This window comes from Oryctolagus cuniculus, chromosome 5 (genome assembly GCF_964237555.1).
Source record: "Oryctolagus cuniculus chromosome 5, mOryCun1.1, whole genome shotgun sequence".
Lineage (NCBI taxonomy): Eukaryota > Metazoa > Chordata > Mammalia > Lagomorpha > Leporidae > Oryctolagus > Oryctolagus cuniculus.
Genome location: NC_091436.1, coordinates 151,850,379 through 151,875,627, shown reverse-complemented (window position 1 = coordinate 151,875,627; position 25,249 = coordinate 151,850,379). Strand labels below are relative to the sequence as shown.

Genomic DNA, 25,249 nt, shown 5'->3' with positions numbered 1-25,249 from the left:
ACTCCCCAAATGGCCACAATGGTCGGAGCTGCTTCTGGGTCTCTGGCATAGGTGCAGGGACTCGGGCACCTGGGCCATCTTCTACTGTTTGCCCAGGCCATCAGTGGGGAGCTGGATCAGAAGTGAAGCAGCTGGGACATGAACCAGTGCCCCTATGGGATGCACCACAGGTGCATGCTTAACTCACTAAGCCACAGTGCTGGCCCCAGCTGTTTTCCTTTAAATTTGTTTTTGGAGTTTTCCATACAGAAATGTTAAAATCTTTAAGGGGACCATTCTCTTACAGGATGCTACTTGCCTATGTCTTTTACAGTTATTCACTCCAGTTTCTTATTAAATCAATGGCTCCAATCTTGGACACGTCACTTCCTAATTCATCTTGCATGTACTTTGGCACAAAGGATAGTAACTTGTTGGTGGTAATGTTGACTTCCCATCAGTGTCGCCTGCACGGAGCATCTGGCAACCTGTGCCAATGGTGTGATTGTTGCTTTGGGTTACACCAATGCCATTTGTCAGTTACTCCATGCGTTGTGCATCTCTGTCAGGCACTAGGTTGTATGTCCACTCAGTCTGGTTTTGTACTTGTCATTCTGTTTCATGGATTCCTGCTTTTTTGGTCGCAATATGGTATCATTTTTATTTCTATAGCTTAAAAATACACTCTGACCACTGAGGGATACATTCTCCTGTGGTATTGTTTTCCCTGGCAGTGTCCCGAGTGTTCTGCATGTGTATTCCTCACAGTTTGCGAAATTGTTTTCTGTTGAATCTTGTACCCACTCTGTGAGGGGTTCAAAGTCAACAGGTCAGCATAGAAAGTGCTCAGAACAGTGACTGGTAAAGCAAATGTCCAGCCAAGTTAATTATTATCTTAAAGTGACAAAAGTCCGACTCAGATTGCAGAACAAATTGAATGTAAATCAATTTGTTGATTTATGGAAATGACAGCCCTGCAGTAGAGCTAGACCTGGAGTTCTAGGTGGTGCCCCACTTCTTCATGGGCAGGCACCCACCATCCCAGGGCTCCACCTCAGAGTTAACTGTCCCAAGTGGAAGAGGGTGTCTCCCCCCTTGTTCCCTACCCACCTCGGGGGAGTGCGTCTTGGAAGAGGCTAACTGAGCTAGCCTTGGTCATGTGTCCATACCTGAGCTAGACAGTGGGTGGGGTGGAGCTGCTGCCCACTAGCTTGGGGGTCAGCTCTACCTGGTCAGCCTGGCAGGGGTGCCCCTGGAGAAAGTGGGTCTGTCCCCAGAAGGAGGGTCATGGGGTGCTCGTTGGAAAAATGAAACAAAAACCATGTACAGCTTACATTACTAGCAAGTCATAATTAGGAAAAAAGAATTGTATTGACTTTGGCCATGTTACATCTATTAGAGTTTGGCAGATCCTGGAAACCCCTCTGGTCACATAGGCAGAGAAGGGCTTACCACCAAGAATGACAGAGTTGACTCTGTACAGATTGAGAGCTGGTGGAATGGCCAGAGGGAACTCCCAGGACTACACGTGGAAGAGGCCTGTGATGGACCCGTGGCCTCTACATAGATGGACGACCTGGCCCATTGCCAGCTCCAGGTCCAGTGGTCTTGCATGGCATTTGAAAAACGAAGGGCCACCTTGTTGACTGTGCCTCAGGAGCTCTGTCCCCTGTGCCAGGATGCTCTAGCAGACCGGATGTCCTGCTTGCTTGGGGGGACTCGGGGAGTTGAGTCACGGTGGAGGCTGGGCTGCAATGGCCTTGGGTCATCGTCTTCTGGCCTGTAGAGGCTGTACCGAGAGGCATGCGGTGCCAGGGTGGGACAGACGGGACCAGTCAGCCAGGGAAGACATTCCAGAGAAATCCCCTCTTTGTCGCTCCCCCTCTTCGTGGAGGAACGACACTAAACCCTGCCTAGGCTTCCTATCCGAGTCACGGCACCATTATGTCCCCCCCCCCCCCGCCCCCGGTCTTCGCGGAGGAATGACACAGGACCCTGCACTGTTCTTTTGTCTGCTCGGCCCTCCCCGGGTTTGCTGCTGGTTCTTCCCAGGTTGGCTACCATCCCTTCCACCTCTGTGGAAGGGCGGTTCCCCCTGCCACTTTCCCCACTTCCGTGGGGGAGTGGCACACCGCCGGCCGGCTCTCTCGGGTGCTGCACAGGTGTTCCTTCAGATAGATGTTCCCTGGTGCATGTTGTCTCTCTCCTCCTTTATAGTCCTCTTCCACCAATCCCAACTCTGCTACCCACACGCCGAGTACGCTGCTCTCCTCCAATCAGGAGCAGGTCCTACAGTTTATTGGTTGAACTGGAGGCAGCTGTGTAGAAGCTGTTTCCTCCCTTCTCAGCGCCATATTGTGGGAGAGCAGATGCATAAAATAAGTCTTAATTCCAGTAACAGTCTAGTCCAAGTTGCTCCCAGTTGCTCCCCACACCTCTTCTCACATCCTTTTACAAGGAAAGCCTTTAAGATTTCGATTATACTGTAAATTAAAAGTACTACCTCAAATTTAAACCCAATAAAGTAATTTTTTTAAAAGGAAAGGATGGGGCTGGTGCTATGCCATAGTAGGTTAAGCCCCTGCCTTTGGCACTGGCATCCCGTATAGACACTGGTTCAAGTTCCGGCTGCTCCTCTTCCAATCCAGCTCCCTGCTAACGTGCCTGGGAAAGGAGTAGAAGATGGCCCAAGTGCTTGGGCCCCTGCACCCACATAAGAGACCGGGAAGAAGCTCCTGGCTCCAGATTGGTCCATCTTCGGCTATTGCAGCCACTTGGGGATTGAACCAGTGGATGGAAGACCTCTATCTTTCTCTGTCTGTAGCTCTGCTTCTCAGATAAATGAATTTTTAAAAAAAGTTTTGTAACTCTCCAAAAAGCACAAGGACATAATCTTGGAGTGAATCACAGGTGGCAACTATAAAGGGGTATGTACATATAGAGGTTGCATATCTACATACATGAAATTAAAAAGACACATTAAAGATAATGTGTTCATGAACTCTCGGAAGCCCTCATGTGCAGCTGTACTTTTCTCACTTCACTGTGGGTCATTGACAAGCTCATCAACAGCTCTGGGTCAGAGAAATAGCATTAAGGAAATCCCCTTCTACTGGGTGGACAGAGAAAATGAAAGGGATACAATTTAAGAAGGTGATTTTAGCTACTTCCTAATTAGTCTGTTTGGTATGAAGAAGCTGGAGTTACATATTCTAGTGTGTTATTTTGGACACCAAGTGAATTTTTATCACTTACGTACTTGGGCCTGCCTTCTCGCCTGCATTCTGTTAGCACGCCTGTAGTCCTGGCGTCCGATCGACGGAAGTCAATGGGGCCTGCATTTCCCAGGCTGTTGACCTTGCTCCCTGAGCCCTGTGTTTCCCTCTCCCCAGCTACTTCTAGAGCACCTGGATGCATATCAGGCGGGAAGTGTGTTTCCTGATTGCTTCTACCCCAGCATCTGCAAAGGAGGTGAGATGACACTCTGCAGTCGAACCACCTGCTCTCGGTGAATAGGGAGGGTTATTGTCTAAAAGTGTATACAACACGGTTTTCCATTACTTTGATCAGTGATGTTGTCCACATAGTTGGATTTTCCGTGTGGTGAAAACTTACCTGCCTAAGTGCAGATACTCGGAAAGTTTTAGTGTTTGGTGAAAGCTGGTCCGAGTGTCCTTACTTGATTTACTACTTTGTGGCATAAGGGAAAACATCTCACAAAAGACAGGAAGGAGTGGCTTTCTGTTCTTCCATCCAGGTTCTTAGCAGTGACCTTGCAAAGCTCCTTTCATCCAGAATCTCGGTTCCCTTTGCTGCAAGGCAGCGATGATGTTGACTGCCTCGCCTCCTCACCGGGTTGTTGTTGGCATGAGGGTATGGGTTCAGGCCAGTGTTCTGCAAATCTAAGGTAGCGTACTCTGTAAAGTGGGCCCGTGGGTTATACCAGCCAGGGCCCCAGCAGGCCACAGAAGGCAGATCTTCAAGCTGCACAATTTATGGGGTATTAAGGTGTGGATGGACATAAGGAATTGCAAAAGGTAATGCAGGAGGCCAGTGATTCTTGGAGCTGTGGCCAGAGAGAGATCTACATGGAGAAGACTGCTCATTAGGAACAGGGCCCTCCGCCCAGGCATGCAGCCACCCACCACGACCCCACAGAAGGGGCGCTGAGACCAAGCACCCCAACTTCACTCTTCCTTTCCTCTGAGTTCCTGTTCACTCTCCCCATTGGCCAAACGCAACCCAGCAAAGAGGACCAAGAAGCCAGTTGTAGCAGGTGTCCTTGGTCCCCAGACGGAGGGATCTGGAGAGGTGATGGAAGCCGTCCAGCGCAGGGTCACCTTGGGAGCATTTCTGGTGTTGGGGTCGTCAGCTGAGTACATTCAGTTGATCAACTCTTGAGGGTGGTTGTTTAGGATCCCAGGCTTCTAAGCTTTCATACTTTTCTCATAGCCATAGGATTTTTTTTTGTTGTTGTTGTTTTCTTCTTTGTTAACTATCCTATTGTTTTGCCTACATTTCGTAGTTGTCTTTCTAACAGATTCTAGTTTTTAGCATTTTCCAAACCATATTCATGGGGGCTGTATTATCTTGATGTTTGAACAGTCCCTTGAGACATACAAAAGAAAGCAAAATAATTTGTTCATCTGTTAAATTTGAGAAACATTGCTTAATGTATGCCACTTCTAGACACAGACACAACACACAATGGTCAAAGTTCTGAGTGGAGAAGTCGGGCAAGCTGATGTTTCTCATGATTTTATAAAGCAATAGGCACTTTGCTGTGTGATGTGAAAGGTAAGACCAGTGTGTGATTGACAGAGGAAGTGACTGGAAAGATACAATACAGGAGTCCCTTGTGGTCACTAAACACCGAATCCTCCCAGATGTTGTTAAATTCACCTTCATCTCAAGTGTGTATAATTCATTAATCTTTTTTCCCATTGGCAATTCCCTTTTACTGCAGCTTTTGAAAACGCTTAACTTTCTCAGATACTTAGTGGCCAAAGGAAAAGCTCTACTTCTGTACCAGATCCTCACCAGTTGGATTGCAGTCTGTAATTACAGTAACAAGGACAACTGGTCTAAACAGGATCAGAAGCAGGCCTGGCAGGCCTTGGCTTGGGACCTTGAGCCTTAAAGGCAGTGGCTTTGCTGGCTGGTGTCCCAACCTCCTGGCCAAACTCTAGTCCCAAGAGATGTAATCAAAACAAAATACAACAACAACGACAATAAAAACAAAGAACACAAAAGAAATCTAAACTTAGTCTTAGGGCACAGACATGGGAACGCGCTCACCTGGCCACAGGTAACCCTAGCAGCGCAGGCTCTCATCTCTTCCACTGTAGCACCCTTGGCATCCACCAGGGCCATACCCGTCCCAGAGTCATGGCTGGCTCGCCTGCTCCGGGGCTCCCCGTGGACATCCCAAGGGCTTGGAAGAAAAGGGCACTGAGAGAGAGCGGCATAGCGGGTGGTGCTGGGGTGGGTTTGGTGGAGGTCCTAATTTTTATGGAAGAACTCGGAGCCCTGCTTTTGTTCTGTCAGGAAAGTTCCATGACGTGTCTGAGAGCACCCACTGGACACCGTTCCTCAACGCGAGCATCCATTATATCCACGAGAACTACCCCTTTCCCTGGGAGAAGGTAGGTGACGGCCCTGGTCCTGCCAGCTCCTGTTTTGTGCCTAATTTACTGTGCTCGGACTTCTCCCCGACTCTGAGAGGCTGTTAAATGCAGGGCTTGGGTTATAGCAGGTGGCTAATTGACTCTTCACTATGTTATTAAAAAAATGAAAGTTGGGGTATGCCACTCGGTCCAGTAGTAATTAACCTGAACGTACTCCCAGGGTACTGCAAAACATTACAACATGTCCTCTGTAGTTTTTGGTAACTAAACTGCAATGTACTTGCCTCTAGTAGTTTGTCAAGTCTCAAGGGAGATGAAATTGCGTTTATGAAAATGTCTGCAGAGTTCTTGTTGTTGGAAAATAACCCCTCACATGTCGGTGGCCTCTGATCTGCTTGCTTGGCAGGACACGGAGAAGTTGGTCGCTTTCTTGTTTGGAATCACCTCCCACATGGTGGCAGATGTGAGCTGGCATAGCCTGGGCATTGAGCAGGGGTTCCTGAGGACAATGGGAGACGTGAGTTCATGGCTTCATGGCTGATGGCTGTGCGGGAGTGGTGCTGTCCTTCTCAAGCTCAAAAACGGGCTCCTTTGAAACCAAGGAAAATGCTAGGTTCTTCAGAAAGCAGGTGTCACTTGTGGGAACAAGACTGCTTGCCTGAAGCCATGGTTGGCTAGAATTCCATCTCTTCCATTCATCCTTGTAGTCCGCTTGCCCCTGGGTTAAGATCATCCATGGGAGCAGACAACTGATGTCCATGCAAAGAGGTGGTAGGTGTGCTGCTTTTAAAGTCCCTGGCAATATTTGATAGGTTGTATGTTTTATTCAAGGTCTGTGTCTTCATAAGCTTAGGAACACTTGCCACTCGGTTCTGTTTAAAAGTAAAACTCCCCTTTATTCTGTTTTTATTTTTCTTTGTAATTCTCTGAATGCACGTGCTTTTTAATGAAACGGAAATTTGTTATCTTGAACTTCTGGGAGGCCCTTCTGGTTGGTAACTAGTGTTAATTCCGTTAGAATAGAGTGTATATAAAATCTGGTCCCGGTCTGAACTTCGACAGAAGAACCCAAGGAATTGGAGATTTTTGTGTACCTGGGAGGCACAACCGCCCAGAGTAGTTTAAGTATCAGCCAACTCATGGGTGAATATCACTTTTGGGTAAAGTGTTTTTTAACTTGTAAAATGTTAGCTTGAAACCTGCGAGCGTTTAGCGTGCCTCTCCAGCGCCCCACCCCGTTAGGCTGTCGGCACCCCGGGTGCTGGGTGTGGGAGAGGGCCGGGCCGTTGTCTGCGATCTACACATGATTCTCTTTCTTCCTCAGATTGACTTTCATGGCTCCTACCCCAAGGCTCATTCGGCTGGTGATTTTGGTACTGTTTGTTTATATCTGCCAAATTTTCCCCTGGGATGGTTTTACTTCACATACAATGAAATCACTATTGAACTTTAAATGTTTTTTTGAAATGTTTTGCTGGTAGCCTATAGTATCTGTTTGAATATTACAGTTCATTTAGAGTACATGCATCCCTCATGTAACAGATGTATTCCTAGAAAGTTGCGTCTGTTTTTTGTTTAAAAAAATTCGACATTTAATGATTGTATCATAATTGTAGAAACACTTTACTTTTTATATTGAATTAAAATTCTAGCTAGTGTCTCTTAATTTAATATTTTGTCTTTAAATTGCTAAACTCTATCATTTTTTTCTATTAGGAAGTTACCTTTACACAAACTAGGTTTAGAATGAGATGTATTTAAAAATCTTTATGGTCTGTCTTAAGATACAAAAATATTGCCTTTGTTTATATGGATTCTTTATTAATTCCTATGCTTTACTAGCTAACATTTTTAAAAGATTGCTTTTTCTTAGAGGTGTATTTGAACCTAAAACAGCAAACAGAAACACAATGAAGTGAAGAGCTAGTAATCTGGTTTATGAGAGCTGTGTTGGACGTAGCATGCTGTGTTTGTCACTCATCCATCCAATGTCAACATTTTTCTCACTGTAGGTGGAGATGTATTGAGCCAGTTTGAGTTTAATTTTAATTACCTGGCACGACGCTGGTAAGAGCCATGTGTGGGACTTCGATCCTTTTCCTTAGAAAATGTAACTTACAACACACTCTTCTGCATTTGTAAATGTTTAAAGTGTTCTTTAAAGGACACATAGTTGTATACGTTTGTGGGATAGAATGTGGTATTTCAATACATGTGTGCGGCGTGTAATGAGCAGATAAGTGAGTTGAAGGGGATGCTAATTGCCCTTATTGTATCTTTGTGAGAATGTTCAAAGTCATCTCTTGCAGCTATTTTGAAATACACAGTATGTCATGGTTAAATATCATCACCCAGCTGTGCAGTAGAGCAGTAGAACTCCCATTTCACTGCAGCTGGGTACCTGTTGACCAACCCCTCTCCACTTCTTCCCCTTAACTTGCCCCTGCCCTGGTAATCACCTTTCTGTTCTCTAGATGAACTTTTTAAAAAACTCCACATATGAATGAAGTCAGGAGATACTTATGTCTCTATGACTTTTTGATTTCACTTAGCATAATGTTATACAGCTTCATTCATGTTTCTGCAAATGACAGGGTTTCCTTATTGTGGTGTAACGTGTGTGTGTGTGTGTGTGTGTATGTATGTGTGTGTATATATATATAATCACACTCTTTTTTTTTTTTTTTTTTAATTTTTGATAGGCAGAGTGGACAGTGAGAGAGAGAGACAGAGAGAGAAAGGTCTTCCTTTGCCGTTGGTTCACCCTCCAATGGCCGCCGCTGCAGCCGGCGCACCGCGCTGATCCGATGGCAGGAGCCAGGATCCAGGTGCTTTTCCTGGTCTCCCATGGGGTGCAGGGCCCAAGCACCTGGGCCTTCCTCCACTGCACTCCCGGGCCATAGCAGAGAGCTGGCCTGGAAGAGGGGCAACCGGGACAGAATCCGGCGCCCCGACCGGGACTAGAACCCGGTGTGCCGGCGCCGCAAGGTGGAGGATTAGCCTATTGAGCCACGGCGCCGGCTCTAATCACACTCTTTGCCCGTGAATCTGTTGATGGATCCTTGGGTTGGTTCTGTGTCTTGGCTACTGTGAATGGTGCTGCACTAAATATGGAAATGTAGGTATCTCTCTGATACTGACTTCATTTCCTTCTAGTACATATCTAGTAGTGGGTTGTTGGGTCATAAGGTTTCTTTTTCACTGCATTTATAAATTTTGAAAAGTAAAATTGTAAATTAGAATAGTCTAAATAGACTCTTAATTGTGAAATGTTCCAAGCATATAGAAGAATGTATACTTATAAAAAAATAATGTGCACCTGCCTAGCTTCCACCCACCTTAAGAAATAGAGCATTACTGACATCTGAGAAGCTGCTTAACTTCCCTCTTTAATCATATTGCCTTAACTCCTATCAGGGTAACCATATTCTTTGCTTTCATGTTAATCATTTTGTTGCTTTTCTCAACAGATTTACTATATACAAATGTACCCGTATGCAAATTATTGCATAGTTTTTCACCTTAGATAAATGGAATTAGTATATAATCTCATATTTTTACAATTTTTAAATATTTATTTACTCAAAAGGCAAAACAACACAGGCACACACAGAGATCTTCCATCTGTGTGTTCATTCCTCAAATGGCCACAATGACCAGGACTAGGCTGGGCCCAGCTGAAGCCAAGAACCTGGAACTCTATCCGAATCTTCCATGTGGGTGGCAGGGGCCCAAGAACTTGGAATATCTTCCTCTACCTGTCCCAGACACGTTAGCAGTGTGCTGCATCAGAAGTGGAGCAGCAGGAACTCAGCCCGGCACTTACTATGGGATGCTGGCATCACAAGCAGTAGCTTAATCTGCTGTACCACAACACCCATCCCTATTTTTCAGAATGAAGTGTTGATGTGTTGTGTGGTCCTCCATTGTATGAATGTACCAATGCACATTATTTCATTTTAACACTGATGGACATAGGAGTAGTTTTTACATGTTATGCTTTATCCATGGTGTTGCTATGAACATTTTTCAGGCATACATTCATGCAGCAGAAGGGGACAACACCAAAAGTAGCTTGCTGCATCATGGACTTAGGCATGTGTAACTTTACTTTTTCAAAATGGTCTTCTCAATTATTCATGTGCCTTACCCCTTCATAGAATAGTTCTGCTTCTTTTGCATTCTCTAATACCTGATACTGTCCAACTAATTTTCACAACCAGTTTGTATATGACATCTCATTACTTTTTTTTTTTAAGATTGATTTATTTGAAAGGCAGAGTTACAGAGAGGGAGGGAGGCAGAGAGAGAGGGAGGGAGGTCTTCCATTTGCTGGTTCACTCCCCAGATGGTCACAGTGGTCAGAGCTGTGCCAATCTGAAGTCAGGAGCCTCCTCCAGGTCTCCCACATAGTTGCAGGGGCCCAAGGACTTGAGCCATCTTCTACTGTTTTCCCAGGCCATAGCAGAGAGCTGGATCAGAAGTGGAGCAGCAGGCCTCAAACTGGCACCCACATGGGATGCCTGGCACTGCAGGAAGTAGCCTCACTGGCCACACAGCAGCACCAGCCCCCTTATTAAGATTTTAATTTGAATTTCCTAGATTATTAATGAGGTTGAATGTTTTTTCCTACTTTATTAATCATTTGTGTTTGATTTTAAGTGAAAAACTATTTGAGTTTTTAGCACAGTCTTCTATTGGGTTGTTTGTCCTTTTTATTTTTATTTTTTAAAATATTTAATTGAAAGAGTTGCAGAGAGAAATCTTCTATCCAATGGTTCACTCCTCAAATGGCTTCAATGGATGGAGCTGGTCCAGCCCGAAACCAGGAGTTGGGAGCTTTCTCTGGTTTCCCATTTTGGTGCAGGGGCCCAAACACTTGGGCCATCTTCCACTGCTTTCCAGGCACAATAGAGAATGGGATCAGAAGTGGAATAGCTGGGACTCGAACCAGTGCCCATATGGGATGCTGGCATAGGAAGCAGTGGCCTAACCCACAATGCCAGTCACTTGTCCTTTTTATTGATTTGTGGTATTTTTATACAGCCTGACTTTTAATCTTTTGTCAGTTTGTCACTTGTTAGCAATGTCTTTTGATGTTTGTGATGAGTCTCTTATTTAAAGGTATGTATTTAAAAACAGAATTTAACTTTAATGTAGTCCAATATATCAGTCTTGTCTTTGTGATCTGTACTTTTGATGCCTTATTTAAGAGATCCTTTCTTATCTTGAGGGCATGAGGTTACTATGCTGCATGGTTTTCTAACCTTTTATAATTTCACTTATTCACTGTCTTTAAGTTTTTATATATTCTTGACTATACCTGAGCAATATTTATTTTTTTAAGATTTATTTATTTGAAAGAGTTACAAGAGAAGGAGGGAGGTGGGGCGGGGGGGAGAGAGAAGTCTTCATCCACTGGTTCACTCCCCAGTTGGCTGCAATGGCTGGAGCTGTGCTGATCCAAAGCCAGGAGTCTGGAGCTTCTTCCAGGTCTCCTACACTGGTGCAGGGGCCCAAGGACTTGGGCCATCTTTTTCTGCTTTCCCAGGCCATAGCAGAGAGCTGGATCAGAAGTGGAGCAGCTGGGACTCGAACCGGTGCCCATATGGGATGCCTGCACTGCAGGCAGCGGCTTTACCCACATGCCACAGCACCAGCCCCAATACTTAGTTTTAATTATCATAACGTTATGAGGGTACTTCAAAAGGTTTATCAAAAAATGGAATTAAAAGATAAATTTATTTTGTTGCAAAAAGCTGAAATTCGTGCATAAGATGGTTCTTCAAAGTTCATTAAATGCATGTTATGAAAACCTGGGTGAATTTCTAATATTTTTACACCCAACTAAACCTATCTTTTAATTTCATTTCTATAAACTTTAAACAGTACTTGTGTATAAAAACTTGACTTCTGTGAGGTCAGATCTCGCAGCTTGCCCTTTCTCCTTCTAAAAAATAATTTGCCATTCTCTGCCTTTGCTCTCTCAAACAAAACTGAGAGTCTTGACATGTTTTGAGGAAACCCTTGTTGGAGTTGGTTGAATTTAGAGATGAATTGGAGGATAATTTATAATTTTCCTATGTCAAGTTGTCTTACTAATGTTTTATAGTTTTTGTTTTTTTACTTAAGTCTTTAGTGGCTTTCCAGGTTTATTTGTTTTCCTACCAACATCTTAAATATTTTTACACTCAGAGATGTTAACTTTTTATTTGTGGACATACATGATAACTTCTTAGTTTTATTTTCCAATTGATTTCTAGTATATAGAAATACAAGTGAATTGCTATTTCTGATTTTGCATCTAACAACATTGCAAAGCTATCTTATTCTGATAATTTATCTGAAGATTCTCTGGAATTTACTGTAAACTCAAAATTTATAGCCTGTAAATTAGGCCTATTTTTCCTTTTTATTTTTATACTTTTATTTATTTTTTATATAACCACACTGATTTCTAGAATACAGTGCTGGGAGGAAGTGGTGATACTGAACATGCTTACACAAAGAAAATGCTTTCAAACTTTCACTATTGTAATGTTGCTACAGATGTTTGTGGATTGCCTTTATCAAGTTATTTCTAGTTTGCTAGTAGATTTTTTAAATTAAAAACTTGTTTATATGTTTGATTAATGTGTAATAGTTATTTACTTTTATGGGATACAGTGAAATATGTTTTTAAAGATTTATTTATTTGAAAGAGTTCCACAGAGGAGAGGTGGAAAGAGGATGGAGAAAGGATGGGTCTTCCATCCGCTGGTTCACTCTCCAATTGGCTGTAATGGCTGGAGCTGTGCTGACCCAAAGCCAGGAGCTTCTTCTGGGTCTTCCACGCAGGTGCAGGGGCCCAAGGACTTGGGCCATCTTCTGCATTCCCAGGCCATAGCAGAGAGCTGGATCAGGAGTGGAGCAGCCAGGACTGGAACTGGCACCCATATGGGATGCCAGCACTGCAGGTGGCAGCTTTACCTGCTATGCCACAGCATCAGCCCCAGTGAAATATTTCAACAAATGCACAAGTATAAACTGTACAAATCAAGCAATTAGCATTTCCGTTTCCTTATTTTTGGAGCCTCCTACCTATTCTCTTCCAGTTCTTTATGTAACATCTAATACACTATCGTGAACCACTGTCAGCACTGTGCTGTGAAGCAGTAGAGCCCTTTACCAGGTCAACTGTATTATATTTCATTTTTGAGATGCAGGATAGAAGGAGAGACTGTGACACAGAATGAGAGCTTCCATCTAATGGTTCATTCCCAAACTGGGGCTGGGCCAGGCTAATCTTTTTTTTTTTTTTTTTTTTTTTTTTTTTTTTTTTTTTGACAGGCAGAGTGGACAGTGAGAGAGAGACAGAGAGAAAGGTTTTCCTTTTGCCGTTAGTTCACCCTCCAATGACCGCCATGGCAGGCACACCGCGTTGATCCGAAGCCAGGAGCCAGGTGCTTTTCCTGGTCTCCCATGGGGTGCAGGGCCCAAGTACTTGGGCCATCCCCCACTGCACTCCCAGGCCACAGCAGAGAGCTGGCCTGGAAGAGGGGCAACCGGGACAGAATCCGGCACCCGGACCGGGACTAGAACCCAGTGTGCCGGCGCCGCAAGGTGGAGGATTAGCCTATTGAGCCACGGCGCCAGCCTAGTGAATGATCTTCTTAATGTGTTTTTGGATTTGATTAAGCAGTGTTTTGTTGAGGATTTTTACACCTATGTTCATCAGTGCTATTTGTCAACACTTTTTTTCCTTTCTCATTGTGTCCCTATCAGGTTTTGGAGTGCAAGTAATGCTGGCATTGTAAAAATGAAAGATAACTCTTTAAAATGCAATTTTTTGAATAGTTTGAGAAAAATTATTCGGTAGAATTCGGCAGTGAAGCCATCTGGTCCTGGAATTTTCTTTGTTGGGAGACTTTTATGACTGATTCAATCACATTACTCGTTATTGATCTATTCAGGTTTTGTCTTTGTGGTTCAACTTGTGTAGAAACTTTTCAATAGGTTTTTCAGTTTATTGGTATATAGTTCATAATAGTTCCTAACGATCCTTGGTGTTTGTCTTTTCAGTTGTATCTCCTTTTTAATATGTGCTTTGATTTGAGCCTTCTCTTTTCTTTTAGTCTAGCAAAAATTTTTATCCGTTTCTTTCCAAACAACCAACTCATCATTGGCTTTTTGTATTCTTTAAAATCTCTATTTGATTTATTCTGCTTTAATCTTTGTTATTTATCCTACTAACTTTGGATTTGATGCTTTCCTTGCTTTAAAAAAATGTATTTATTTGAAAGTCAAAGTTACACAGGGAGAGGGGAAGAGGGGAAGGGAGTTGTGAGGAGGGGAGAGGGGGAGCTGAGAGAGGGACAGAGAGGGCTAACTTCTGTCCGCTGGTTCACTCCCTAGATGGCCATAAAGGCTGGGTCTGGGCCAGGCCAGAGCCAGTAGCTACTTCCAGGTCTCCCATATGGCTGCAGGGGCCCAAGGACTTGGGCCATCTTTCTTTGCTTTTCCCAATCCACCAAGAGAGCTGGATCTGAAGTAGAGCAGCCAGGACCCAAACCCAGGCCCATGTGGGATGTTGGAGTCACAGACAGAAGCCTTACATGTGCTATGTCACAATGCCAGCCCCTTCCCCCTTTTTAAAATTTATTATTATTTTTTATTTATTTGAAAGGCAAGGTTACAGAGAGAAGGAAATGGACAGAGATCTTCCATCTGCTGATCCAGCCCCAGCCTTTGCAGCCATTTGGGGAGTGAACCAAGCCAGAGCCAGGAGCCGGGAGCTTCTTCTGGGTCTCTCACGTGGGTGCAGGGGCCCAGTCACTTGGACCATCTTCTACTTTCTCGGGCACATTAGCAGGGAACTGGATGAGAAGTAGAACAGTTGGGACTTGAACAAGTGCCCGTGTGGGAGGCCGGCATTGCAGATGGTGGCTTTACCTGCTGCACCACAATGCCAGTCTCCTTGAGATGCATTGTTCAGTTGTTTGAGATCCCTTTATGTTTAATGTAGGTATTTACTAACATATACTTCCCTCTTACGGATGCTTTTACCGAGTCCCATAAGTTTTTCTGTTGTGTTTCCATTTTCTCTTTGAAGAATTTTTAGATTTCCTTTTGATTTCTTCATTTGCCTGTTTATTCAGAAGCATGTTTAGTTTCTATGTATAATTTTAAAGTTTATTGTTGATTTCTAGTTTTATTCCATTGTAAAAATACATGATAGGATTTTGATTTTTAAAAAATTTGTTGATGTATTTTGTGGTTTAATATAGCTTATCCTAGGAATGTTCCATGAACGGACAAAAAGAGTATGCGTTTTGCAACTGTCGAATGAAAAAAAATAATGAAACATTCTGAAAATGTCAGGTCCATTTATATTTGGTTCATAGTGTAGTTTAACTCTGTATGTTTGCTGATTGTTTTTTTATGAATGATCTGTCCAAAAGTGGGGTGTTGAAATCCCCACTATTATGATATCAGTACTTATTTCTGCCTTTAGATCTAATGTTTGTTTTATAAAACTAGACTTGTAATCCTTATCTTCTTGTTGAATTTATCCCTTGATCATCCTATAAAGCTCTTACCTCTTTTTCAGTTTTTCTTTTTTTCAGTATTGTATGTTTTTTAAAGATTTTTTTGAGAAGTAGAGTTACAGACAGTGAGAGGGAGAGACAGAGAGAAATGTCTTCTGTTCACTGGTTCATTCCCCAAATGGCTGCAACAGCAGGAGCTGCGCCAATCTGAAGCCAGGAGCTTCCTCTGGGTCTCGCACGCAGGTGCAGGGACCCAAGGAGTTGGGCCATCTTCCACTGCTTTCCCAGGCCGTAGCAGAGAGCTGGATGGGAAGAGGAGCAGCCGGGATAAGAACCGGTGCCCACATGGGGTGTTGGCACCACAGGCAGAGGATTAACCTACTGCGCCACAGCACCAGCCCCCATAGTTTTGTCTTAATGTCTGTTTTGTCTAATGGAAGTATAGCTACTCCTGTTTAGTTTTGGTTTTGGTTTCCATTTTTATGGAAGATGCTTTTCCATCCTTTGATTTTTTTCAATCTCTGTATGCCTGTCCTGGTGAAGTGAATTTCTTGTAAGCAGCATATTGTTGATAGCTGGGGATATTTTTTCTTTTTTCTCTTTTGTTTTTGCGTGTGTGTGTGTGTTTTCATTCAGCCAGTCTATCTTTTAACTGGGGAATTTAATTCATTTCCAGTCAAGGTTATTAGTCTTGTCATGTTGAAAAATGTCTTTGTATATTTAATATCCTTTTTTTTTTCTAGTGGGTCTTATGCTTTCACATGTTTTCATGACGGTAGTTCTCTTTCTGCGACTGCGGCAGGTGGGACTCCCTCAAGCATATTTTGGAAACCTGGTCTAGTGGTGCTGAGTCCCCTCAGCTCTCACCTAGAAAAGTCTTTACTTCTCCTTCTCTGATGAAAGCTGACTTTGCTGGGTATAGTATCCTTGGCCGGCAGTTCTTGGCTTCAGAACTTGGAATTTAGCATCCCCTTTGCCCCTGGCCTTGCAGGTTCTGCTGAGAAATCTGGTTCCTCCTTCGCTGTGACTTGATGCTTTTCTCTTGTAGACTGCAGAGTTGCTTTGTGTTGTACTTCTGTGAGTTTGGCTAGTCTGTCCATTGCCAGATAAAGACAGGCAGGTTTATGGGCTCTGCTTGTCGGGATGTTAGGTTTGTTTCTAGGTGATACTCATGCCTAGCACGTGGCCTTTTGTGTTCCTGATGGAATGCATTGGGTGGGGGCTCTCTTCTGAGATGGATCATTTTGGGTAGACCATACGCTCCGCCCCGTCTCCTGCACACACACAGCCTTCATGCCCCAGGACTGGGCAGGTGTCCCCCCCCCATAGGCAACTGACTTCTCACTTGGTTGTACCCTAAGATAGCAGTGGAGGATCCTTTCTCTGCCAAGGGCCCCGGATATTTACAACATGATTTAAGGGCCATAAAAATCATCAACTGAAAAATCGACTTTGTGTGGATTTACTGAATTTTGAGGCCTGCCTGTGATTGTGACTAAATGATTTATAGGCCTTACATGGCCCAGAGGCCAGGCATTGGCCACCCCTGCCCCAAGGCATCCAGTTTGTTCGTTTTCAGCCTTTGGAAATTTTTTGCCTTCTTGTTAGTTTTAGTGATTCATTTAAAAATATTTGTATTTTGTCTAGACTTTTAAACTTTTTTTAATTGAGAGGGCCATTCTGGTGCTCTTATAAAAGTAAAAAAAAAATCTCAATTGCTTCTTATAAATGTACTAAAGTCAAATTTTATTGGCTGTGATGGTTTTATAGTCCCAGGATTTTGAAATTAAGATACAAAAAAGATTCAGTAGGAATCTAATTGCTAAGATACTGCTGTTCTTCAAACTGAAGAGCTGACACCTGTGGTAGGACTGGGTATCCTTTTCCCTACTTAGCTCGGGTGCTCTAAGATGAGGATGCTGGGAGGAGGAGTCAGTTTTGGTGTTAATGATACTTGAATGATTCGGTTGAAAAGAACAAAAATACTGTGCTCCTTGAATTCACAACATTAAACACCCCTTTTATACCTGGTAGTTTCCTATCTTTGAGATGATTAAGATACCAGTTGTCATTCTGTACCAACTTTTTCGTGCCTTAGTTTCCTTTTTTGGAAAAATGAGATTATAGTAATACTAACCAAGGTCAGCATTTGGCATAGCAGTTAACACATTGCTTGGGATGCCCACGTGTGCTGTCAGAGTGATGGTTCTATTCCTGGTTCCAGCTTCCTGCTAATGGGTGCCTTAGGAGGCAGAGGTGATGGCTCAAGTTCTTGGTCCCTGCCACCCGTGTGGGAGACCAAGGTTGAGTTCCTGGCTTCTGGCTTCAGCTTGGTTCATCCATGAGCATTTGGGAAATAAAGCAGAAGATCTGTCTTTGTACTTTTCAAATAAATACAACAAATACATTTCAAAACAGAAAATTAACTCCTGGAGTCATTTGTAGGATTAAATGAGTAATGCATGTGTTGGCCTTTACATGGGGTCTGGCATATAATCGTGGAATAATGGTGGTTGCTGTTTGTGTTGTTATCTTCAATCAGAACCACACTTCTTATTCTGATGCATCTCAGGTATGTGCCCGTCAAAGACCTACTGGGAATTTATGAGAAACTCTACGGTAGAGAAGTCATCACCAAGCAAGTGATTGTTGACTGCTCATACCTTCAGTTCTTGGAAATGTAAGTGTGACCCAGAGGAAATTTGTGCCTGATCTTACCGTGACTTGGTTAGCACACTTGCCATGTTTCAGTTTCCTGAGTAGCTTTTTGGACCCACGGATTTTGCTTGTTCAAATGTGTGGTGGCAGGATAGTGGAAATGTGTGTGCGGAGGTTTTTGTTCATTGCTTGATTCATGTCTTGGAGGCAACTGCTACTCACCGTCAATTGACTGCTTGTCCTGCAGGTATGGTGAGGTGCTGGCTGTTTCCAAGGTAAAGGCTTTGTTCTTCTAAATCTTATTGGAGAAGATTGCACCAGTGCCAAGAACAGCATCTTCCTTACATCTTCTTCCCTCTCCTTCGGCCATAGCTTTATTCCACTTACTCTACGAAGTCTCCGTTTCTGGTGGAACAATTCCAGGAGTATTTCCTCGGAGGGCTGGATGACATGGCGTTTTGGTCCACTAATATTTACCGTGTAACAAGCTTTATGTTGGAGAACGGGACCAGGTAAACTGTTACTCAATGTCTCAGACCGATTTCTCCCTGCCTGTGGCTCCATGGCCAACAGATCTATCAGGTTTTTCAGCTGATCACATCACAAAGTGCTTTCCTGATCTATTCAAGGAGGAAAAGAATAGAAACTCAGTCATCTTAGGAAAAAAACCAGTTTCCTTCACTGATGACTGATGTGTCATGTCTTAGGGACAGAGAAAATATTGCAAAATGAGTGGCTTGTGGGAAATGGCTCAGCCAGGAGGTACTCGGCCTCCATAGCAGGTGTCCCATCTGCTTCCCTGGGGAGAACCCAGGTGGGGCTGGGTGCAGCTTCTCCGTCCCAAGTAGTTCCATGCTGCAGGCATGGTTCCTGGAGTAGTTCCTCTGCCTGCCTCTGGACTGGCTCCTCTGAGTTCAAGGGCTTCAAAGGTGCTTCACCTGACATGGAAAAGACAGGAGCAAACAGAAACCCAGCTAAAGCTGCCCCCACACTGTGGGTGCACTTGGAAGGCTAAGCCTGCTGTGGGAATCTGGCATCCACCCCAGAAGGGTCAGCAGCCTCACCTCCAGGCCCCTCTTTCCTCCTCCTCGGTGAGCTCGGGGCCCTGGAGGCCCTGACCAAGTGCTGGAAAAGAGGGCAGGCTGGGCTCGCCCCCACTCCCAGCCACAGTGGTTCCCATGCTGTCACAGAATTACTGGACTATATGCCTGAGGGAGCTGAGGTTTCTCTGAGAACCCATTTCCAGCCATTCTCTCATGCATGCACCATCCAACACTGCATTGTCGAACAATGTTGGAGACAGGGTTAGATAAGAAGCATTGTGGCTGGCGCCGCGGCTCACTAGGCTAGTCCTCCGCCTTGTGGCGCCGGCACACCGGGTTCTAGTCCTGGTCGGGGCGCTGGATTCTGTCCCGGTTGCCCCTCCTCCAGGCCAGCTCTCTGCTGTGGCCCGGGAGTGCAATGGAGGATGGCCCAGGTGCTTGGGCCCTGCACGTGCATGGGAGACCAGGATAAGCACCTGGCTCCTGCCATTGGATCAGTGCGGTGAGCCGGCCGCGGCGGCCATTGGAGGGTGAACCAACAGCAAAAGGAAGACCTTTCTCTCCTTTCTCTCTGTCTCTCTCTCTCTCACTATCCACTCTGCCTGTCCAAAAAAAAAAAAAAAAAAAAAAAAGGCATTGCAGGCAGTACCTTGCACAGGAATGGGTAGAGAGGGAAGCTGAGACCACAGAGCCCTGAGATGAACACTACACACTGGGTGGTGCTCCTTTGCCTGTATTCAATTAATATCAACCTTAATTATATATTGAAACAAAATTCCTTTTGGTAAGTTTTTCACTTGGTACATAGTAAACTTGTCTGTAAGACTCAGTGATTCACAATTTAGTAGGGGGAAACAAACCTGAGCATCCTTTTTAATATGGAAAAATTAGGGGTACATGAAAAAGTTCCTGGAAAAATGGAAAAGATAGGTTTGGGGTAGACACTTGGCTGAATGATTAAGCTATTGTTTAGGACATCGGAGTCCTACATTGAAGTACCCCGGATTTGATTCCTGTGTCTGACTCCAGACTCCAGCTTCCTGCTAATGCAGACCCTGGGATGCAGTGGTGATTGGGTTCCTACAACCCGCTTGGGAGACCTGAATCAAATTCCTAATTCTGGCCCCCGGCTGTTGCAGGCATTTGGGGAGCAAACCAGCAGTTGGGAGCATGTTCTTTCTCTCTCTCTCCACCTGTCAAATGCATAAAAATCTCTAAGTTTCTAAATTTTATAATTTATAAATGTATACATAAACATTTTCTAAGTTTTGCTATAAAAATTTGGAAATCCATGCATAGTTTTTTCATACTATGAATTTTCTGTGAGCTTTTTGAGGACACTGCATACATTTCAAGTCAATTTCCAAGCCCTCCTGTAGTTGTGGGGGTCCAGGTATCTGCTAGCTGGTTGTGGAGTAGAAAGGCTTTGGAATACGAGAGCCCTGCCACTCAATGCCTGAGTTATCTGAAGCAAGTTGTTAGCCCTCCGTAAGTCTTCATTCCTCATCTGTAAAAAGGGGTAATGATTCTGTCTTTACCAAAGGGTTGTTTCGAGTGTAAATGAGATTAAATCACTCTTGTAAAGGCTTTGTCATGTAGTCGGCACTTAAGGAATGTTGAATAGTAGTAGTATAATTGTTAATAGATGACAGGTAAGCTTCCATTGGAAGGATTTGTGGCAAATGGCTGTGTTACTGTGAGTGACCAGCATTTATGTGTTTGTCATCCACGTATACTGATCCTCAAGCTGGAGGATCTTTTTAGGTGTTTGTTTTTGGTTTGTTCTGCAAACCAAAGCTCAGAATAGGTGTGTAGCTGGATCTTGTTCCTTCTCATCATTTTTTCCTAATTAAAGAATGTTCCTTGTCTCTTGATCTCTGTCCTAATTTACCAAGGCATAAAATTGCATGAATTGGCTGCTTGTTTTCATATAGATACAAAGAAAACTTATCAATTTATGAAAATTTACAGGAAATTTGGAGAAAGTTCCAAAGAGAATGCAGATTTATGAAACAAAGTTACATATACTTTGTAAAAATGTTTATTTACTTTGATTTTTTTAAGATTTATTTATTTATTTGAAAGAGTTAAACGGAGAGAGGAGAGGCAGAGAGAGAGAGAGGTCTTCCATCTGATGGTTCACTCCCCAATTGGCTGCAATGGCTGGAGCTGCGCTGATCTGGAGCCAGGAGCCAGGAGCTTCTTCCAGGTCTCCCACACAGGTGCAGGGGCCCAAGGACTTGGGCCATCTTCTGCTTTCCCAGGCCATAGCAGAGAGCTGGATCAGATGTGGAGCAGCTGGGACTCAAAACAGCGCCCATATGGGATGCCAGTGCTTTAGGCCACAGCGTTAACACACTGTGCCACGGCACTGGCCCCTATTTTCTTTGATTTTACTTGAAAGGGGTAGGTAATGGAAGGATGGAGGGAGAGAAAGAAGGGAGAAGAGAGCAAATGAACATCTTCCATCCACTGGTTCACTACCCACATGTTTGCAATAGCTGGGCTTGGGCCAGGCTGAAGCCAGCAACTCCATCTGGGTCTCCCCGTGGGTGGCAGGGACTCAAGTACTTGAACCATCACCTACTACCTCCCAGGTGCATTAGCAGGAAGGTAATTGGGGAGTATAAATATTTTCTTAAAAACAGGAATTTTGCTACTTACTAACAAGTTATTTTCCAAAGCTGATTCTGTCACTTAGAAATCCTGGTGTGGTTTTCTAGAGGAACAGTGAGCGATGATAGTCCTATCACCAGACACAGCTCTGCTTGTCACAGCACGTGTCTACAGGTGCAGCATTAAACTGAAGCTGCGCTTGAATTTGGTTAGGAAGAGGGTTCAGAGGACCTTCCCCTCACCCGAGTGCTGGCCCCAGGAGAGACACCAGCAGGAAGTTTGTCCTTAGCGTCTTCCCACCTTTTTTGCAGAATTCCCTTTCTTTGCCCCACGTGTTTCATTTTACTCTCACACCAGGGACCTCCAAACACCTTCTTAAATGCAGCCCTCATTTCACAATGGTCCTCATGCCAATTCCCCACCCTAAAAGCTCTGCTCAGAGTTGGTGGAAGCCCCTATTGGAAAGCGTTCACACCTAAAAAGGAGATACTCCTACTGAATTACTGAATTCATGGGATTTTTAAGGATGAAATTGAGAAATGCAGGCATACTTGGGTCTGAACAGGCACAGCTGTGCACAAGGTGATGTGGTTAGAACCTAGTTTCTTGGACAGTCTTAGTAGACAGTAGGAGAGAGGCAGGCAGCAGGACTGCCTGTGCTCCTGTGACACTGTCCATAAGCTCCTAGAAGGTCACTTGAGGCCTTTTGGAGGTAGGTGGAAGTGTACTCTCAGATTCTTGTTAAAATTCACACTTGAAGGCACGGAAATACCTAACTCACTGTGTTTCCCCAGGGCCTGTTCCCTTCCTGAGAATCCTCTGTTCATTGCATGTGGTGGCCAGCAGAACAATACCTTCAGGTAAGTGGATTCTGAAACTGCTCAGGAAAAAGAACATCTCGCCCAGAGGTGCCTACAGAAGTCGAGAGCATGAGATCTGCAGACAGACAGGTGTAGGTTCCAATTCCAGCTGTGCCACTAGCAGCTGTGTGATTTTTAAACAATTCCCTTGGCTTTGAGTCACAGCTTCCTCCTTCTGCAAAATGGAAAAAAAAAAAAACCTGACATTCCTTGAATCAGAGTGAGTATGGATTGTGTGCAATGTGGAGATCAAGCAATTAACATATGAGGGGACTTCAGAAATTTCATGGAAAATGCATAATACACACAGTCTCTGCCTCTGTGACCCCAGCAGTGGATGCTGTCTCTCAAGGGAGCACATTCCATCCTTAATAAGTCTTTTTTTCCAAACTCATTTATTTGGTACCTTTTCAGTTCCTTCACGTAGGCATTGATTATTATGGACTGCCTTCTTAACGCTGCTTTTGCTGTATCCCATAGATTTTGGTTTGATGTATTGTCATCTTCATTTGTTTCCAGATATGTTTTGATTTCTCTTGATTGCTTCTATGACCCATTGCTCATTCAGGAGCATGTTGTTTAGTCTCCATGTGTTTATGTATGTTTTAGAGAATTTTGAGTTGTTGATTTCTAGCTTTATACCATTGTGGTCAGAGAAGGTGCATGGAATGATTTTTATTTTTTCAATTTGCTGAGACTTGCTTTGTGGCCTAGCATATGATCTAACCTAGAAAAAGTTCCATGCACTAATGAGAAGAATGTATATTTACCCCTGTGGGGTGAAAGGTTCTGTAGATCTCAGTTAGCTCCATTTGGTTTTTAGTGTCGATTAACTCTATTGTTTCCTTGCTGATTTTCTCTCTGGTTTGATCTGTCCATTGCTGAAGTCCCCCATTACTACTGTATTGGAGTCTATGTCTCCCTTTAGGTCTAACTTTTTAAAAAGTAGCCAGGTGCCCTGTAACTGGGGGCATATACGTTTATCATAGTCACATCTTCCTGTTGGATTGATCTGTTAATCATCACATAGTGCCCTCCTTTTCCTTTTCCTTTTCCTTTTGGCAGAGTTAGAGACAAAGGTCTTCCTTCCGTTGGTTCACCCCCGAAGTGGCCGCTATGGCCGGCACTGCCCCGATCCAAAGCCAGGAACCGGGTGCTTCCTCCTGGTCTCCCACACGGGTGCAGGGCCCAAGCACTTGGACCATCCTCCACTGCCTTCCTGGGCCACAGCAGAGAGCTGGACTAGAAGAGGAGCAACTGGGACTAGAACCTGGGGTGCCAGTGCTGCAGGCGGAGGATTAGCCAAGTGAGCCATGGCGCCAGCCCATCCTTCTTTTTCTCTTAACAGTTGTGTTAAAGTCTAGTTGTCTGATACTAGGATGGCTACACCAGCATTTTTCTGGTTTCTGTTAGCATGGACTATCTTTCTCTAACCTTTCACTTTCAGTCTGCAGGTAGGTTTGTTGGTGAGATGTGCTTCTTGTAAGCAGCACATAGATGGGTCTTGTTTTTCAATCCATTCAGCCAAGCTGTGCCTTTTAACTGCAGAATTGAGGCCATTTACATTCAAGGTGACTATTGATAAGTAACGACTTGGCCCTGCCATTTTATGTTTATAATTATTCCTATTGTTTACTTTTGATTTCTTTTGTACTTCTACTAGTGGATTTTCTGCCTTCTCATTCTGTCATAATGGTGGCCATGTTTCTGTTTATCTGTTTGTAGCACATCCTTAAGCATTCTCTGTAGGGCTGGACAAGTTTTGACATTCTTTCAATTTCTGTTTGTTATAGAAGGTCTTTATTTCACCTTCAACTCATAAATGTAAGATTTGTGGGTTGACAGGGTTTTTTAAGACATGGACTATTTCTCACCATTCCCTTATAGCCTGTAGGCTTTAAGATGAGAAGTCAGCTGTGAGTCTAATTGATGATCCTCTGTGCCATTTTTCTTGTGGCCACTTTAGAATCTGCTTTGTGGAGAGATTGACTACAATATGTCATGGTGAAGATCTTTTCTGGTCATGACTGATAGGAGTTCTATGTGCTTCCTTTATTTGAACATCTGTTTCATCAAATTGGGGGTTTTCTGTAATTATTTCACTAAATAGGCTTTCTATTCCCTTTTCTCTTTCCATTCCAAGCAAGTACTCCTAAGACCTGTATGTTTGAATTTTCAATTTTCTTTTTTTTTTTTTTTTTTTGTCTGACTGTAAGATAGATTCCCAAGATTCATTTTCTAGTTCGGATATTCTTTCCTCTGCCTCAACAACTCTGCTGATGAGATTTTCCACTGCATTTTTTATTTGATCCGTTGGATTCTTAATTTCTAAAATTTCATTTTTATTTCTCTTTATATTCTTGATTTCCTGGGAAACATTTTCATTCATGTCTTGTATAGTTTTCTTTAGTTTCTGGATTTGCTTCTGATTTTTTAAAACAATTGTATGATTAACTTGCTAAACTCCATTTCTGGCATTTGATCTCTTTATCTTTGCATTCTAACATTGAAATGTTATTGTGTTCCTCTGGGAAACTCATGGTGACTTCCCTATTGTTGAATTTTTTTTTGTTTTTTTTGCATTTTTGGAGTTTTTAAATTTTTCTTCTGTTGAGTTTTATTTTTGGGGGGGGTGATGCTTCTGTGGCTTCCTGTAATATCTGCCCTTTTAGTGAATACCAGGAGGTGTGTGGTGGGGGTGCCCTGGGGGCTCTAGGGTGGGACCAGTTTCCAGGGTAATGATTCCCAGCTATGCCCAGCAGTTTTTCATGTAGTCACCTAGGTCCCAAGATCTCGGCACCTGGGGTCCCCCAGACACTGCTCTTAGTGGGCACTGCTCTGTTCCTGGTAGTTGCCGAGCCATTCCTGGTTGATCAGAGACAGTGGGGGCTGTGGGCTGTTCCCTCCATTCCTAACTCTGGATCACACACTGTAGTCAC

The 25,249-nt window shown here is 43.8% G+C and overlaps 1 protein-coding gene across 5 annotated transcripts in view; it reads left to right on the top strand.

Annotated features, from left to right (window-relative positions):
- GPLD1 (glycosylphosphatidylinositol specific phospholipase D1) overlaps window positions 1-25,249 on the top strand; it is a 63,103-nt gene that overhangs the window by 13,627 nt on the left and 24,227 nt on the right. For all 5 annotated transcript variants that reach the window (XM_008262504.4, XM_051855000.2, XM_008262505.4 and 2 more), the window contains exons 4-12: window positions 3,372-3,450; window positions 5,527-5,624; window positions 6,013-6,123; window positions 6,931-6,979; window positions 7,619-7,673; window positions 17,706-17,813; window positions 18,039-18,066; window positions 18,164-18,303; window positions 22,245-22,310. In XM_008262504.4, coding sequence (XP_008260726.2) covers window positions 3,372-3,450; window positions 5,527-5,624; window positions 6,013-6,123; window positions 6,931-6,979; window positions 7,619-7,673; window positions 17,706-17,813; window positions 18,039-18,066; window positions 18,164-18,303; window positions 22,245-22,310 — 734 coding nt within the window. The remainder of the gene's footprint in view (window positions 1-3,371; window positions 3,451-5,526; window positions 5,625-6,012; window positions 6,124-6,930; window positions 6,980-7,618; window positions 7,674-17,705; window positions 17,814-18,038; window positions 18,067-18,163; window positions 18,304-22,244; window positions 22,311-25,249) is intronic.